Source organism: Ursus maritimus (genome assembly GCF_017311325.1).
Source record: "Ursus maritimus isolate PB19 chromosome X unlocalized genomic scaffold, ASM1731132v1 scaffold_X1, whole genome shotgun sequence".
Classification (NCBI taxonomy): Eukaryota; Metazoa; Chordata; class Mammalia; order Carnivora; family Ursidae; genus Ursus; species Ursus maritimus.
In genome coordinates, this window is record NW_024423319.1 from 114,749,299 (window position 1) to 114,768,417 (window position 19,119).

General features: G+C 43.1%; 1 protein-coding gene across 13 annotated transcripts in view; it reads right to left on the minus strand.

Moving 5' to 3' along the window:
• OFD1 (OFD1 centriole and centriolar satellite protein) overlaps positions 1-19,119 on the minus strand; it is a 77,541-nt gene that overhangs the window by 7,554 nt on the left and 50,868 nt on the right. For 8 of the 13 annotated variants that reach the window (XM_040634346.1, XM_040634322.1, XM_040634335.1 and 5 more), the window contains 12 exons: positions 17,709-17,845; positions 17,211-17,384; positions 15,005-15,111; positions 13,326-13,445; positions 11,765-11,838; positions 10,532-10,623; positions 9,299-9,488; positions 8,178-8,308; positions 7,541-7,652; positions 5,260-5,865; positions 4,445-4,568; positions 812-912 (listed from right to left, as the gene is read on the minus strand). In XM_040634346.1, coding sequence (XP_040490280.1) covers positions 812-912; positions 4,445-4,568; positions 5,260-5,865; positions 7,541-7,652; positions 8,178-8,308; positions 9,299-9,488; positions 10,532-10,623; positions 11,765-11,838; positions 13,326-13,445; positions 15,005-15,111; positions 17,211-17,384; positions 17,709-17,845 — 1,968 coding nt within the window. The remainder of the gene's footprint in view (positions 1-811; positions 913-4,444; positions 4,569-5,259; positions 5,866-7,540; positions 7,653-8,177; positions 8,309-9,298; positions 9,489-10,531; positions 10,624-11,764; positions 11,839-13,325; positions 13,446-15,004; positions 15,112-17,210; positions 17,385-17,708; positions 17,846-19,119) is intronic. The other 5 variants (XM_040634315.1, XM_040634377.1, XM_040634365.1 and 2 more) reach the window with 3 other exon arrangements.

The window sequence follows — 19,119 nt, forward strand, 5'->3', positions numbered from 1 at the left end:
CTTCCGCTTTCAAGAATTAGATTGCTTTACAAAATCTCATTGGTTACCCAAAAGGAAAAATGAATCGAGTGGAAGAATTCACCTGGCTTGCTGATAATCATCTGAATTCTATTTGAAATCAATGATTTAACAAACTTAGCCACAAGGATTTTGAAAAATTTACTAAGCTTTATCCATGAAATGCTCAAAACATGGTACTTTCAGACTCGCCATGAAGCTCATGAAGCAAAATGGCGGTTATGTACAAACATAAAGACTTCCAAGCTGGCAAGCACCACAGGGAAGTCTGCACCACAGCTCTAGTTTGTACTTAAGCAGGAGGCTCGGAGGTGGGGCCACAGCCAGGATACCAATTCTCGACTCACAAGCTTGTATTATTTTACCTCCATTCTTTAATTGAAGAATGGGCTTTCGAAACCTTAGGCAGCCAATGGAATCAGTATACTTTAAATAAAAATAACAGCGTACTCATGTTCCATAAAAGGGAAAAAGAATTTTTAAAAATCACTTATTTTAAATCTGAGGCAATCCCAAACTTGGTAAACTGAGTTAAGGATTCACTTACAGGCTCAGCTCCAACTTTGAAATTGTGAGCTATCCTGAAATGCTTAATAAATGGAACTCAGAACGCACCCCAAAAATCCTCGTGATATAAAAATGAGGCACTATATCTGTATTTGTGGTTTTATTACAAAATAAAAATGTCCTAATCTGTAACTGCTTTGTTTTCTATGACAATGAATAGGTTTCACCAAAACTAAGCTTCCTACCTTTTGAGCTTATAAAAACCAGTACTCATATTTGAACTTACATTCAAAAGATGATTCAAATTCCTCATTGTCCTTAAAAGGTAGCTTGCCCGGATTTGAAAATTCACTTTTGTCCTGAAGCTTCATTTGTCTTTGATAAAGACTAGATTGGAAGAATAACATTCAAGAACGTCAAGTTGTAGGAACATAAAACCCAAGAGCACAGGGCGATTGAAAACCCTTCAGGACTCAAGAAAATACTTTCGAAACAGCAGTTTTTCTCGGGCTCAAGGAGAATAAGAGCTGCACTGCAGGGGGCACCTTCCACGCACCACGCACCCCTCGAAGCCGTTTGCTCAGTGACTCCTCATAACACCACATGCGGTGAGATAGGTGCTACCATCACTACCACATTGTTCCTAGGAGGAGTTGGCTGTTTCAAGAACCAGAAAACATTTCTGAAACAACCGAATTCTGCACACCCTCAGCACATGCCAGCTGCAGAGGTTGCACTACCAGCCCCATGTGCATCAAAGGGCCCTAACTCAGCACACCTGTCTTATCTTTCTTCCTGGCTTTATTATAACAAAGAATGAGATAAAAAACCATTACAGGCTTTAGGATCGTAACAGGCACATGTGGCAGTTTTCAGCTCTGCACGTGTAACGGAATCAACATGCTGGAGCCCAGAACTAAGGAGTCAGCATCTCCAGCCATGGGGACCAGGCACAAACAGGGGTCCCACATGTGACTCAAATCCCACTGCTGAGCTCCTCAACACACCCACTCCCTCCTGCTCTAGCAATCGTATCCCAGGACCCACTACCAATCTAGAAGGTATTTCAGTGATCTACAAATTGGAATCTTTAAAGATCAGGAACAAGACAAGAATGTCCACTCTTGCCACTTTTATTCAACATAGTACTGGAAGCCCTAGCTACAGCAATCAGACAAGAAATAAAAGGCATCCACACTGGAAAGGAAGAAGTCCCTATCTGCAGGTGACATGATCCTATACATAAAAAACCGAAAGATTCCACCAAAAAACTATTAGAATAAATGGATTCAGGGAAGTCGTGGGATAGAAAATTCACACCCAGGGGCGCCTGGGTGGCACAGTGGTTGGGCGTCTGCCTTCAGCTCAGGGCATGATCCCTGCGTTGTGGGGTCGAGCCCCACATCAGGCTCCTTTGCTGTGAGCCTGCTTCTTCCTCTCCCACTCCCCCTGCTTGGGTTCCCTCTCTCACTGGCTGTCTCTATCTCTGTCAAATAAATAAATAAAATCTAAAAAAAAAAAAAGAAAATTCACACCTAGAAATCGGCTGCATTTCTACACACTAATAATGAAGTACCAGAAAGAGAAATTTAAAAAACAATTTCATTTACAATTGCACCAAAAATAACACCTAGAAATAAATTTAATTAAGGAGCTGAAAGACCCATACTCTGAAAACTATAAAACACTGATGAATGAAATTGAAGAGGACACAAATGGCAAGATATTCCATGCTCACAGATTGGAAGAAGTAATAATGTTAAAATGTCCCTGCTACCCAAAGCAATCAACAGATTCAATACAATCCCTATCAAAATACCAACAGCATTTTTCACAGAACTAGAACAAATAACACTAAAGTGTGTATGGAACCACAAAAGACCCCCGAACAGCCAAAGCAATCTTGAGGAAGAACAACAAAGCTGGAAGTATCACAATTTCAGATTTCAAGATATACTACGAGGCTGTAGTAATCGAAACAGTATGGTACTGGCACAAAACCAGACACATAGATCAATGGAACAGAACAGAGAGCCCAGAAATAAACCCACACTAATATGGCCAATTAATCTACAACAAAGGAGCCAAGAATATACAGTGGGGAAAGGACAGTCTCTTCAACAAATGGTCTTCGGAAAACTGCACAGCTACATGCAAAACAATGAAACTAGACCACTTCCTTACACCATACACAAAAATAAACTCAAAAGGGTTAAAGACCTAAATGTGAGACCCGAACCCAAAGAAATCCTAGAAGAGAGCCCAGGCAGTAATTTCTCTTACATCGGCCTTGGCAACATTTTCCTAGAAAGGTCTCCTGATGCAAGAGAAACAAAACAAAATTAAACTATTGGGACTACACCAAAATAAAAAGCTTTTGCACAGCAAAAAGAAACCATCACAAAATGAAAAGGCAACCTGATGAATGGGAGAAGATATTTGTAAATGATATATCCCATAAGACATTAATATCTAAAATATGTAAAGAACTTATACAACTCAACACCTACAATACAAATAATCTGATTAAAATGGCCAGAGAACCTGAATAGACATTTTTCCAAAGAAGACCTACAGGTGGCCAACAGACACATGAAAAGAGGCTCAACATCACTCATTAGGGAAATGCAAATTAAAGCCACAATGAGTTATCACCTGATACCTGTCAGAATGGCTATAACCAAAAAGACAAGAAGCAATAAGTGTTGGCGAGGATGTGGAGAAGGAACCTTCGTGCACTGTTGGTGGGAATGCAAACTGGTGTAGCCACTGTGGACAGTATGGAGGTGCCTCAAAAAATTAAAAACAGAAATACCATATGATCCAGTAATTTCACTACTGGGTATTTATGCAAAGAAAATGAAAACACTGATTTGAAAAGACACATGCACCCTTATGTTTACAGCACATTATTTACAATAGCCAAGATATGGAAGCAACCCAAGTGTCCATCAATAGATGAATGGGAAAAGAAAACATGCAACACACACACACACACACACACACACACAATGCAATATCACTCAGCCATAAAAAAGGATGAGATTTTTGCCACTTGCAACAACACGGATGGACCTAGAGAGTATTATGCTAAGTGAAATAAATCAGACTGAGAAAAACAAATACCATGTAATGTCGTTTACATGTGGAGTCTAAAAAACAAATGAACAGAGGCGCCTGGATGGCTCCGTCGGTTAAGCATCCGACTCCTGATTTCAGCTCAGGCCATGATCTCACAGAACAAAGTGATGGTTGCCAGAGGGAAGGGGGCAGGGGGATGAGCAAAATGGGTGAAGGGGAAGGGGACGTACAGGTTTCCACTTATGAAACGAATAAGCCATGGGAATAAAAGGTATACCATAGGGGATATGGTCAATGGCAGTTCAATAGTGTTGTACGGTGACAGATGGAAGCTACGCTTGTGGGGAGCACAGCATAACTTATGGAGTCAAATCACGACGCTATATACCTGAAACTAATCTAACACCGTGTATCAACTATACTCAAGTACAAAAAGAGACTAGAACCTTGTTTGTTCATATTTAAATGCCAACATATTTTTATGTGACTTTCTAGTGATGTGTGAAATTAAGTTTAAGCTGAATTTGTTTTCACAGATTTTGTACATTGGTTTTATCTTCATTAATCCAGTCTACTCTTGAAGTATGAACATGTTTACTGATACCACAGTGTAGACTCTAACATCAAGTTCGGCAAACAAGCAGAAATCACTTATTTGCTGAAAGGAATATTCCTTCCCACCCCTACCCCAGGAAATTTAGATGATTCTCAAAGATCACATGTCATCTTACAATCTGATTACCAACTCTATAGTGCCACAGAAAACCCAAACGAGTCCAGGCTGAGACCCCGTGCAGCTCAGCAGACCCGGCTGAGGCCGAGAGGAAGGCGGAATTACCTGGCCTGCTCTGGAGGGCTGGGCAGTAGGTGGAGGGAAGGGCTGTGCCTAGACTCCGCAGGTGAAGGCCGGGGTGTTCTGTTGGGACAAGGACTGGGGCCAGCAGCATGGGATCGGCCCAGACCTAAGGGACAGAAGGCTTAACCATTAAAAATTGCAAGGAGAAGGGGCGCCTGGGTGGCACAGCGGTTAAGCGTCTGCCTTCGGCTCACGGCGTGATCCCGGCGTCATGGGATCGAGCCCCACATCAGGCTCCTCCGCTATGAGCCTGCTTCTTCCTCTCCCACTCCCCCTGCTTGTGTTCCCTCTCTCGCTGGCTGTCTCTCTGTTGAATAAATAAATAAAATCTTAAAAAAAAAAAAATTGCAAGGAGAAGACAGCAACATGGTTTCTAAATAATTCTATTACTCTAACAATGAATTCTATTATCCTTGTAAACAGCTGAGTATGATGTATAAATCATCTACAAACCTAACGATTCAAGCCCCTAAATGAAACTGCAGTAGTAACAATAAAACGTATACAACTAACCAGCGGTAAAGGGAAAGCCACTGTCACTCTGCACATGTCTGCATGCCCAGGAAATTGCTAGAATAGGATGCTACCCCACCACCACCCACAGCACCCGCGCAACGTGGAGGAGACGCCACTGTTAACCAGGAAAGGCAGGTCAAGAGAGAGGACACAAGTGCTGGGGCTCAGGCGTTCCCAGGCTCAGCTCCTGCTCCCTCCTGCCGGCCCGGGCTGCACTCTTACTCGGGTGAAAGACCCCTCCAAATCCAGAGCATCCTGCAACCCTCCTGGCGGCAGCTCACCTTCCAGATACATTTCACCATTGAGGCTCCATTTTGCTTTGGGAACGGGAGTGGAGGAGAGGCGTCTGGAGGAAGTGCCCCTGAGAGGCCTGGAGGCTGCGCTGCCCACGCACGCCTCCGAGGCACTGCTCTTGTCCTCTTCGGGGGTGCCCACCGGAGGCTGCTCGGAGACAACTCTGTCCTCGGCACAAGTGTGTCTTTGGGGGGAACTCGAAGTGGTGCTTTTGAGTGTGCCTAGCAAGTGCAGGGGTGGCGGGCTCTTGGCCGCTAAGAGGCTTTTAGCGGGGAGTTGACTAACTCTTCGATGGTAATTTCGGAAAGCTTTCTCCAAACGTTCGGCCTCTTGCTCTAGTTCTTTCACCCTTGCCTTGGTATTGGCTACGAACTCAAGGTCAGAATCGGGGGAACTACTCTCCATACGTGCATTTGGATGACCTGTGATCCTTGGTAAAACTGCCATCAGCGTTTCCCGGTCGAGAGGATTTTTCAGGAAATCCCCATTTACACACCCATCACGAGGCACCACCACCTTGTCACTCAGCAGTCCGCTGGCGGAAAGATCGATCAGAGACTGCTTCAGGTTGCGGTACACTTCATTTTCAACCGCTGCGGGTCACAAGAAGCCCATGTGAGAAATGACGGGAAAAGGTTGAGAACAGAGTTAAAACAGATTGAGATCATGATTTTTCAAAAATGAAAGCAAGTATTAAGGACAAACCTGCACATTAGTCTCTGAAGCTCCAGTCATGACAGTAATTATTAACATTTATCAAGAGGTTACATGTACCTTTCATAACGCATATTATTTCACAATCCACTATGCACAATCATGAAATCTAAAAAGCTTTGAAAACTGAAAATAGATTCCTAATTTATTTGGTGGCAAAGCCCAACCAGACCTCAACTCACTCGGTTGAAAAGCTTGACCTGAACCAATATAAACCCATTTACAATCTTTATTTATTCCACCTAGCATGAATATTCATCCATTTGATTACAAAGTAGTTAATGTGTTTCACTGCAGGATGCTGCCCAGAACCCCCAGGGCCGTGGCAAAATCCACAAGCCACAGCAGTAGGGCCTGAGTTTCCGACAAGGGAAGGAGGACATGCAGTCACAACAACACTGTGGGCTAAGAACGCTCACTGCTCCCATTTTGGGGATGGGGGACTGAGACCACTGAGGCCGGCTCACACAGTGAGCAAGATGGGGAGCCGCTGCATTTCCTAGTGCAAAGCCAGTATTTGTGGCCACTACGTCGCCTGCAACGCCTCCTTGATGACGCCAAGGACAGAAGCGCGCAATGTGCACTGCGGGGGTTCAAAAGGTTCTACCTTCTTGAACTATTTTTCATGATATGAGGTCACCAGAATTTCAGCTGTGGGCAGTTTGGCAAACAGAATTATTGAGAGAAAGTGAGGAGCAAGCAAGAGTAGAAATGAGTAAAGGGAAAACTCGTGTGGGGAGAAGGGAACAAGGGCCTGACCAGGACAGAGTGCAAATGGGACTGAAGAAGGTTCAGAACAAAGAAAGAAGCGAGAAAGCATGTTAACTGGTCACACGGAGGAACTTGCTCTGCACCTGCAAGCAGCTCGAGAAGGTGCGTTGTTATGAAGGAGGAAGGGGCAGACGTCACGCACGGCAGTGAAAACAGAGTAAGATGACAGCAACAACCATCTCCTCGGCGTTGTGTGTGTCCCAGGCGCCATACTGCCACCCGTCTCGCTTCACCCTCATTCATGCGGCCCAGCGCCATTCCTAGCCTATTACAGTGAGGACACTGAGGCCCAAGGAAGGTCAAAAGAGCATGCCCAAGGTCAAACAACGAACTTCACAACTGGGATCCAAAACAATGAGCGTTTCCAGACTCCGCTAGCAGCGGTGCTCGTTTTGCTGGCCGCCTTGCTTCTCGCACACGTGTACATGTCTGTCCAGGGACACGTAAAACCCCTGAACAGTCGATTGGTCTTAGCGGCAGGGTAACAAACAAAAAAGGAAAGCCTAGGTTCGGGATGAATTTGGGGACTTCTGTGTCACCACCACACCTCTCCTGAGCCATGGGGCATCTGTGAAAACAAGTCACTTTAGCGGATGACCTGGTTGGTAGTTCTAAAATAGAAGTTTTACTTCTCAGGTGACACATAGTTCTATAGCTCCTCCCCTACTATGAGAATTACTAAAAATTCACTAATTATCATTACATTTTCACAAACATCAGAAGCTTTACACACTTACACACACACACACACACACACACACACACGTTTAAAATGTCTCTGACCTGTCTGGGTCTGTTTCAGTTGCAATTTCAAATCAGCAACCTGTACAGTTAACCTCTTTACAGAGTCATTGTAATCAAGTATCTGGGCCTTCAGCTGTGCAGAATGTTCAATCTGAAAAGATGTAGGGAAGGAAAAGAAATGAATGTAAAACAAATCACAGCTTATTTCAAAAGGAACAATTCTGTCATCCAGCTCATTCTCCTTCTCTTTTTTGCCAATTCTGAGCAGCTTTATACCTACGAAACAAGAGAACACACTAAAAAGTTTTTCAGCTCCTTCTTTACTCATCTCATACAGCAGCTACTCCAGGACATGAGACAGACATCAGAAAGAGAGCGTCAGTATTGTTAAGTCGCCGGGTGAGAATCAAGAGATACTTTTAACAGTGGGCACCATCAGGACTTGGAAAACTGTGTGTTTAGGGGAGTTTACTTTCCTCTTAATTTTATTACTATTATGAATATAATGTCACAATCATTCGAGAATTTTCTCAGATGAGAAAGAATAGTGGGGGAGTAACTGGCACATGGGGGATGTTCAAACAGATCTGATTTATGCTGGTGTGACACACACCAAGTTTACACACCCACGAAGTGCACTGCCCTAACCCTTGGATGAGCCCAGAGCAATACTCACTTCACTCTGCAGCTGTTTTTGCAGAGCCTGCTTGTGGCTTTTGAACTCCTTATGCTCAAATGCAATAGCGTTTTCTGCTTTCTTTAGTTCTTTCTGAAAAATCACCAGCTCAGGAGATGGCTGAGCTGTATCTATAAAGGTAAAAAAGCCTGGTCATTACCAACCTGAAGTTTTCTAAGTTCACTTAACAAAAGCAGCTAAAGAGGCTTTAGATGGTTCTTCCCTTTCTTTGTACGCACACAATTAATATTAGTTTTATTAAATGGACTAAGAGCAGTCCTGAATCACCAATTTCAGAACAGAAGAATTTAGTGCATGTAATTGCAAACTTTACCACTCTTCAGAATTCTACTCCCAGTAAAAGAATTCTTTCAAATCCTCAAATTAATGTGACTGCCTGCCTCTCTCCTCTACTATGCAGAGGCACAGAAAGAACGCTCTGTCAAAGCCTGCCAGTGACTGCTCCTAGGTCCAATCCAACCTGTGCATCTGTCAGTGGCACGTACAGTCCAGGCAGAAAGCAGATGGTGTCCCCAGTTCGGGTCATCGGAAGACCTTTTAATAAAGAGAGACTTACACAGGGTAGCCATGAAGGATGGTGTAGTTCCCTGGGCTAGTACTGAGGCCATGCTGTTACCAGTCCTCAGGCCTAGAGGGTCAGGAAGGGGGGCATTCCCAGAACTGGATAAAGCGAGCAGGCGCAGGGTGCTGGTGAGGTGCCAGCCCCCAAGTACTGGGATCTCGCTTTGCTGAGGCACGGGGCCAGCCCAGGGCCACTCCGCAAGGAGGAGAGGGAGAAGGGATCACAATCACCATGACTTCACTCTTCCCTCCCTCCAAGCGCTTGAGTGTGTCCCCAACTGGCTAAACACCACCAGCCCAGAGGGGTCAGAGGGCAAAGGGAGATGGGTACCATCCAGAAGGACAGATTTATCCAGTTAAAAATGTTTTTCTTAGTGACACAATCACGCAGCAGCAAGCAAAAACAAAGTAACTTCGATTCAAGAATCTTAACTTAATAAAATCTTCCCGATTGAACCTTCCCTTATAGGACAAAGCAGTTTCAGAATACTAACCTAGTATCAGTTACAAAGCCATGCCAACCAGAAAAAAAGACCTACGGTTTAGGAGACGCAAGTTTTCATTTCTAGTCTCTTCCAGTTGTTGTTGAAGTAATTTGTTTTGTGCCTGGAGCTCCAGTTTCCCTTCTTTCAGTAGCGAATAGTCACTCATCTCTTTTACCTTTTCATTCAGCAGGTGGTTTTGCTTTGTTATTGCCAAAGACCGGGCTCTGACGGACTCTAACTCAAGCTGCAATTGAAACAGGAAAACTTGTATTTGAACAGTGACTTTACAGAACCGCTTAAGTGAAAGCTGGCAGGCTGCCCCGAGCTGGTGTCACAACCAAACTAAGGCCCCGTGACAGAAGTCGGGTTCTCCGCAACGAGACCCTAACTGCCGCAGTACAAGCCATCCTTTGCCCTTGAGTTGGGGCATAGGCAAGTTCATCCAACTGCTACCGTGTACAACCCGGTCCTGCAAAGCTAGTGCTTCTAATCATCGCCCCATTTTCCAGATGCAACCAAGGGCCCAACAAAGGAACCACAGTTTACAGCCATATATATATATTTATATATATTTTTTTTTTTAAATAAAAAGGTGGGATATCCTAACATGCTGTGGGGTGCTTTCCTTTTCTTAGTATAAGGGAGCTCAAGTTTGCAGCCTGTAAAGTTCTCAAATAAGTCCTTACAGCTACAAAAATATGTTCTGTAGATAAAATTTATTTTAAGTACCTAAAGTTCCAGTTCTGTCCTTCAGATAGCAAACACACAAAGTAACAGAAGTAAAGTAACGGCGGCACGCGAAAAATGCGTCTCATTTTGTTGTAAGCTGTAAGATCCTGACGTCATGACAAGAATTTTTACCTGCTGCTGACGGGAAGGGAGAGGAGGCTGAGGTAGAAGTTAGTCTGTATAAACTGCATGCTACGCACATCAAGCCGCTCACTGAATTCCCTGCACAACCGTGGAATGCAGGCAACACCCCAGTCTACAGGTAAGGAATCTGAGTCAGAGAACTTGCCCAAAGGCACATAAGCAGAAAGGGAGACAGACAGGATTCGGGCAGTACTCTAGGCCTCAAAAGACATCCTCTTCTTATGCTTCCCTAGGAGACTAAGATTGAAATAAAGAACTGGCGAATGAACAAAGTGCAGCCACCACCTTCTTAGTCACGGAAAAAATAGTGCAAACACATCAAGAGGATAACTGAAGATAAATTACGTAGGACTAAAACTGAAGTTTCACACACTGTCTTAATGTGCATTTCAAAACAATAGGCTTAACAATTACCTCAAGCTCTTTGACACGATTAACAGAATGATTAAGTTCTTCCTTTTTTGAATTAATAGCTGTGAGCTCCTCTTGCAAATGTATAGCTTTTTCTGAAAGAAAGAGCAGAACAATTAACATCATCATGTTTTCCTAGTGAATACAAAATCATTTAATAATTTATGGCCCATAGGTCAGCCCTAATGACTACTATTTCATCATCTAAACAACAGATGTCAGGGTCAAAAAAAAAAAAAAAAAAGCAGCAGACAAGTAGGAAATACGCCCTGTTACGCAACAGGTGATGGGACGTTAGTTGCAACAGTCAAATACGTGGCGAACTTCCTCCTGCTACACACACCTCAGCATTTACACCATCCGCTCAGAGCACAGGGCCCTCACGCCACCAGGGCTGAAGTTCCTTGAAGACAGAGATTTAGTTGTCTGGTATGATTTTGTAGTTACTATTTTATCGTTTTTACTTCACCTAACAGAAGTCTATGTAGTTACATCCTCAAAAAAACGCTTTGCTGAACACACGATGGTACGGGTACCTACACAAGCATGGGCCCCCACAAGACAGTTGCGAAGGGGCAGCCCCACGTTGGGCGACCTGGCTGGGCAGTATCAAGCACCCAGCCCCGGTGCGCTCCCCAGAGTCCATCTGAAATTGCCACTAAAAGTTTAACCTCTTGTCATCGACATGTTCCTAGACATATATTAAAATGTAAAATATCTCAAAGACTGAAAAATGACCCAACTTTCTTAGTATCGGGATAATGTATACAAGAGTTTAAGAGGCTACAGGTCAAGTGAAAATATCATGAAGCACAAAAATACATTAGAAGTAAAAGAAATAAGAAACTAGATCACAGGGACAGAGAATTTAAAATTTTCCTTGGGGAAAAAAGGAAGTCTCTCATGGTTAAGAGTGGTATTTACAGGATGGCAATAAGTTGCTGCCACCTTCTTGACAATCACATTTATCAAAATACACTGAAATAAAATTGGATAAAATCCTGCTGATAAATCACTGACCTCTGTGAATACACAAAAGGTTAAACACTAAGGTTCACAAAAATGTAGTAAGACAGTATTTTTTTATTTTATAAAATAAAAAAAAACAAAAAACATGTGATTTTTGTAGTAACAACAATGTGTAAGCTACATCTTTTTTAGAATATAGAACAGGCCCAACTAGGAAGCTAACAGCCCACATCAGCACTGAAAAATACAGCTTGCCCCCAGAGTCACCTTTATTCTTCCTTTCATCTTCAATCAACCTGTTAGTTCTGGTGATATAGTCATCCTTTAGTTCAAGTTGATACCTGCAAACCAGAAGAACCAAAAATGAGCTCCTGGTCACTTTCCCGGACGGACCGCTGTCAATACACGAGCTTATCTACAGCACCAGGGCATCGAAGGGCACCGAACGTGACAACACATAAACCTCGGGCTCTCTCAAGACAAAAGCCAGGGATCTGAATTCTGAATATAAAAGGTCCGTAAAACCCTGCTGTGATCCTGTCAATTCCCAAAACTCAATCACACAAATCAAGAGGCCTGCTGTTGTTGTGAGGTTACTGAGAACAATTCTTTCTCAGTTGGTCTCGGCTGACCCAAGGAAGTAAATTAAGGTCAACTTACAGTGTGCATGACAGACCATAAAACCCAAATGATAACCAAGTCTGTGACTTGAAATTCACCTGTCCCATCTCCCCTCCCGAAGGTAAGAACTTTTGCCCTTAAAAGCTGAGCACAGTCTTGTGAGCCAACTGCCAACAGCATTAGACCTGAATTAGCGATACCCAAAGGCACATCTCACGGGGCTTCCACCGTCTCCACCAGCTATTACCAGCTGACTTTCTGGTTCAGAGGCCAGAGAAAGGAAGGAGAAGCAATCCTGTGATATCCTCCCACCTTCCACACTTGCTAAAGCCGTATGAGGACACCCAAAGCCAAACAAATGATACCAAACAGTTCACTATCTCCACAGCTATGCAAAGTTAACAAACTGAGGAATAAAGGAAGAAAAATATGTGTAACAACTAGAGTTACCTCAGTGTTCGCTAGTATGTTAGAGGAGCGGACATAACATATATAGATAAAATCCATCATTTCAAAACTGTTACAATGAAAAGGTGCTACTTTTCTTTTTTAAGAGAATTCTTTTAAAGAATAACCTCCAGAAGCCTTTGCGGGTACCATGTAATGGAATACCAATGACAAATTATGAGCAAGGCAATAAAAATGAGGCCAATGACTAAGACTCAGGCCATAGGAAAGCCCTGGGGACCACACTTGTCCATATTCTCCTCTCCTATGCTGTGTTTTGCTTTATATAGCTAATCCTTTTTCTGGATTCGGACTTGGCAGAACCTTGAAGGAATACCAGGCACACATTCAGTGATGAACCCGGTAATTGGTAAGGAGATCACTGTAGGAACTGTGGCCTATCCCCATCTTCATGCCAGTAGGAGGAGAGAACGGAAAGTGATTGTACTTCCGACTTTGCAGCTGCTCAGCTCTGCAAACTAAGCAAGTCCTAAGGTGCCCTAAAAACTGAAGCAACCAGAGGCCCTCGGTAAGTGTCAGAAGCTACAAGTAAGAATGAGCAGCGGATGCTATTCTCTGTATCTTTTAAAATTCATCTTAAATATTCATGGGAAAGGCTTGACTACCAATGAAAACCTGTATTTTTTTAAACACCAATTTTGCCATAAACTGTCCGTCTTAAAATCTATTTCATCAGTGTTGCTGTGCTTCTAGCAACTTAATGAAACACGAGACTCCTTTAGCAATGCCAAGCAGTTACTTGAGAAGTTCATTCTTGAGCTTCTGGTGATAGCTCTCCTCAATGCTCTTTACATTCAGCTCCCGCTTCCTAAGTGCGTCAGTTATGCTTTTATTTTTTTCCTCTTGCAGCCTCTGAGTCCTGAAATTAGCAAAAATAGAGAAAGCAAAGAAGAAAACCACAACATCTGAAGTAACAAATTTAGGGGGGAAAATAACCTGTGTGTTCGTTTCTCATCTATTTTATGAACTGACTTAGTTCATCAACTAGCAGAAGGAATTATCGGGTGGCACCTGGCTAAGGGGAGTGTGAATGCACCAAGACCAAAGTGGTCTCTTACAGAAGAAGATCCACACTCAAAAAAGGGTTACAGGGAATCAATGGCCATTGTCAATTTAGGGATGAAAGACAGATGTTTTTTAGTTACGAAGCTACAAACCAAACTCCAGTGTACTTAAATACTTGTTTCTTCTAGAATATTATTTCTAACTGTGAGACTTAATTGATGAGCCCATAAGAATTATAGGTAGCAAATTCAATTTTGGCATTTAATAACCCATCGACTGAATGTTGAAGGGTGCCAAAAGAGAGAGCAAACAATAGATGGGTCTTTCAGAACCTCCAAATCCAGAGAACGGAGTGCTTTTCATGGTGAGACCTCCAATTACCCACAAAACCAATTCCGGAGCCAGGAATCAGGTTCACAGGTACTTAGACCAAACCACAGTGAAGAGTGCTATGAACACCGGTCCAAGCAAAGGATAAAGGCTTTGTGTTAGAGCTCCCTCTGCTGGCTAATCTGTAAAGCAAAGGAGCATTAAATCCATTTAAGTAGTGAACATGCTTAGTTAGACGAGAAGAGTCGGGGACTTGGAGGTAAGGAAGTGATTATACAATCATGATTATGTAATCGAGAATCTGCCCAAATTTTGCCCCTTTACTTTTCTCTCTCATTATCAATGTGCCACTTCAGTATCACCAAAAGGAGAGTAAGGTAGGCAGAGAGAAGAAATCAAATGAATAGAGCCTACGTAAATGAAAAAAAACAACATTAATGAACACAGAGACGAACTCTTAAATAAAATCGGATTCCTGAAGTATTTATGAATGTCAAGATCCCAAATGGGAAAGCAAGCTTATTCCTTATTAACTACAGACTGGTGAGCTTGGTATTAACCCCAGGTAAGATTTGAAGGCTGATACATCTGTGAGCACTTAGAAAAAGTAACACACACACCAGAAGAAATAGTGTCACCCAGTACAACTCAAGTCAGAACCACCACATTGCTTTTCTTTTCTTTTTTTTTTTTTTTTTTTTTTTGACAGCAGAGCAGGTAAAGGTGGAAGGTCTGGGTATCTGGAGTTCAGCAGCCATGTGTATGTGAAACTATCAGATCTGAATGACAGAACGTAAATGAGAAACACAGGATCTGTCAAAGCGTTTTTAGCGTCTTCAAATCATGTATCTGGTCTTACTGTAACCCGATGATGGTGTCTCATTCTGCTTTTCACCCTAATGTCTAATATTTCATAAACGAAACCCTAGTCTTTCTCTTAACTGGTGCCTTTTAAAACCAGGTGTTGTCACTTTTACAACCAAAAACTCTACTTGGCAATTAGCATCAGACTATTAAGACACCCATTTAGTTCTTTTAAACCTCATTTATTCTGAATATCCAAAACGAACACAAGTTACTCACAATTCAAAAGCTTCAATTCGTTGCTTCAGCTCTGCTTCTCTGCCTCTTAGCAAATCTATATCTTTTAGTAGAAGCTGTCTCTGAGCATAAATTTCTTTGGTTTCCATCTGTGTATGAAAGCATTCATTTTTAGTAAGCAAGCTGAAGAAAATCAAACAGATCTGAACTAACATCCTGCTTCCTAAATTCCGGAGTACAAATTCCAGACATTTAGGGTTACAGTTTCCCTTTCAAGAGGTTCCAATTCAAGGTATGCTTTTTGCCTAAGTCCTTCCCCAAATATGTGTTCCCTCCTTCAATGACTGCGAAACTCCATTCATTATCCTGTATTCCTAAAACCCCTGGTCTATTTATTCTACTTCACATCTCCCAGACACTTAAAATTTGAGTAAGTGCTTCAGCAAGAAAAAAATGACAAAATGTGGGCTTAGCAATAAAACTTCGAAAGAACAGAATTCCCCTGGTTCTGCTGCTATCGGAAAGTTTCAGTTCCTAAGTCGTTCTGACTCAGCAGTAGCAAGCTGAAGGAATGGGCCACACTTCCATTTGTGTGTTCGCTGAGCAAGGCTTCACGGAACACCTAGCCTATGTCAAACAGCACACCCGGAGCTGGACAGAGAAAGATGGACAGACACAGGCCCCATCTTCACAAAATTCACAGTTCAGTCAGGGAGACAGAAATCTTCAGACTATGATGTGAGGATTTTATAACCAAAATACATAAAGACTCTGTGGCAGGAGCGACACCGGAATGAGTCTATCAGTAGGAGTCCAGGGAAGGCATCACAAGGAGGTGAAATTCAAGCTGGATTTTGAAGGCCAAGATGGTTTCATCAGGGACAGAAGGAGAAGGGCATTCCAGGTGGTGGAAGAAAGGCACGATGCTTTGCATAGGAGGGCCATCTTCTCCAGAGCCTTCAGACTCCGTTAACTAAATGAATATTCTGGTCTGGTAAAAGGTCGGAACTAGTCAGTCACCTGTCTTGAGGATGCAGTTGTTAATCTAAACATAATCCAATCATCTCAAAGACTGCACTTCCTACATTTATTTTTATAGGAGCCCAATCACCAGAAATGGTAAACAAAATTGTACAGGGGGTGCAATCAGCATGAAAGGACTGGGTCTGATTGAGAAAAGCCCCAAGCCAGGGTGGGTGCTGGGAGGGAGCCGTTCTACTTCCACAGCTCCTGACGGCAGCAGTTCTGGCTGGACACAGGAAACACTGTTCCCAATCCAGGCCGGTCGAAGATAGCCCCTTGGGAAAGGAACTGGATTTTCCTACAAGAGTGGGCCCCGCGCCTCCTGCCACGCCTCAACCTTTCCACCTCCGGTCCAGTCACTTCCCTCGACAGAAGATCAAATGGCCCCCTGGATGACTTCTGCAGGCCTGGATTCTGCCACTCCGGGGACCTTGCCCTTTGACCCAATGGCAGCACACTGAGTTTTGTGTCCAGTCTTCATGTGACACTTCCACCTGCAACCCTATCCTCTCGGCCCATTCTTATCCTTCCACTGGTCGGTAGACCCAGACCTAGTCCTTGAGGTCTCAGACACTGCCACATGGCCTTCCCTTCTCCTCTGGGTTAGTAGCCACCCACCTTCCCCTCTGGGTCCCTTCACCACCCCACCGAACCCTAATGTCCTCGATTAAATAGGCTGCCTTTCTCAAGCCAAGTCAATTCAGCTCTATAAAGCTCCACTCCCCAGGCGCCTCTTTCTCCCCTCACTAACCTTACAAAGCCTCCCAAGAGCTTGAACAGAACAATCGCCTGCAAGTGCTCGGTCCGGTCTACATCAGTTGCAGCTGCCCATCTCAGTGGGGTCCTCAGCACAGTGCCGTCAGTCCTGTCTGCTTCGGAGCGTTGCTCTGCCTCTACCCCCCACGCAGCCATTCCACAACTGCTGATCCTCTCCTTGAAGCTGCCTCCCTGACCCTGAAGTCTGCCTGAGGGAATGGAGCTTACCATCCCCACGTGGATGTTCGCACTCACAGTTCTTTCCTTCCAGCAGTTTCAGAGGAATGAAGTCTGCATATCCTTTTCAAGGCCGATCCTTCCACTTGTGCTCTTGACCCCTGTCCCTAGTACTCACTCCTGTAGGGCTCTGTCTTGTCTAACCGACTACCCCGACCCAGTCTCCGGCCTTGAGCCAATCTACTAAGAGCTGCAGGAAACAGACACCCAGTAAATAATTTTAAAATATTACCTCTTGGTGCTTTTGAATTCTCTCAAGAGCCATCTTTTCCCGAGAAATGAGGGCTTCAGATTTTGCTTGACAAGCTCGCTCCAATTCATTCCGGAACTCAGCTAATTCCCTCTCGGCCTTTCTTTTCTCTTCCATTTTAACTTTTGCTATTTCCGTATCTTTAAAATACTTCCACTGCCAATTGATCACAAATAACTGTAAATACCAATAACTGTACTACAGAAACCACTTCTCTCTTGGTGGTTCGGTTTAACACTACTGCTCTACTTAAACAGATTTAGTTTAACCCATCTTTAGCTTCATCTCATTCACTGTACCTGTAGCAGTCATTCAAAAGGCGCAAAAAATGACGTCAAGTAGAAAGAAAAATCATATGTGCAATAGTTTATCATACTCATTAATAAAGATTCGAGACTTTTTCCCCTTATACCTAAGATTAAGACATTAAAAGATAAGCACCAATATCACTCTTCCTAACAGCAACAAGATACAACTTACCTTTTGACACATTTCTGCCCGAAGCTGCTGTTCTATTTCTCTCTTATATTCATTTAACTTTATTTCTAAAGATTCTAACTTGGGACGCTGAGGGCAAGCATCTGCAAACTGATCATCAATGAGCTGAAGCTTTTCTGCTATTAAAAACAACAACAACATAGGAAGTTAGGACAGAGAAATGTGGTCAAGTGAGCAAGAGGCTAGAGCTCTGTTCAAAAGCAAAGAGTATATTTAGGGGAAAGTGTAGGGATCACCGCAATGGACTTTAAAACATCAAAAAATTAAGACAGATTAATGGATGGGACAGACAAGGGCTCAAGCAAGTATCACACAAATTTACTGGGAGAATCTAGGTATACAAGTGTTCAGTGTACAACTGCCTCAACCTTTCCGTATGTTAGAAAACTTTCATCCTCAAATGCCAGGGGCAAAGAAAGCAAAGAGTACAGTATAAGTCAGAAAACACTGGCATCTCTGCAGTCCCTAAGTGCCAAAGCAGAGAGCGCTTTTAGTGGACTTTGGTTAAAGGTGACTTACATGTTCAAAACACTGACCTTAAAATAAAACAAGTATCATATATTTCAACTCCTCTGCTTTACAGGGAAGGAAAAAGTGCTGCATTCAGTTTAAGTGAGCCCTAGAGGGCTAAGCAACTACGTAACGGCGTAACTGGGACTGAGACTGATTGCCTCCCATTCTAGTGCTGTCTCCAGTAGACCCACAGCCCTCAAACCAACTGCAGATCAGAATCAACCATGTGGCAGCATGCAAACCTGGACCTAGAGGATGATCTCAGCCACAGAGAACACCAACACCCACCAAAGAGGATGCACAGAAAAAAAGGCTGGCAGGAGTACTGGCAGTGTTCATCTCTTTATAGAACTTTAGACATAGTTTCCATTTACTTTTCTGTATTTTCCAAATGCTCTGTAATTGTGCTGTTTGATACGGGACTCTCTAGCCGCATGCAGCCACTGAGTAGATGAAATGTGACCATCTGAGCTGTCATGTGCTCTGAGTGTAAAACACACCAGATTTCGAAGACTGAACACAAATTTTATCTAAAATAATCTCATTAATGTTTTTTATATTGATTACATGTTGGAATATTTTGGTCATATTGGGTTAAATAAAATATATTAGAACAAATTCACCTGTGGGTTTTGTTTTTTACTATGGCCACTAGGCAATTAAAAATTACACATGTGGCTATATTATTGGGCAGCACTGCTCTAGAATAAGCATGTACCATGTTCCCAATGACATAAAACCTATGCCAAAATAAAGGCCTAGTTATACAGTGTAGCTTTTACAAATTATAGGCTTATCTTCTTACAGGTTAAAAGCACCATTACTCCTTAAGACTCAGGAAGGGTCATGAAATCAATCACATAATTTTAATTCTGCCCCA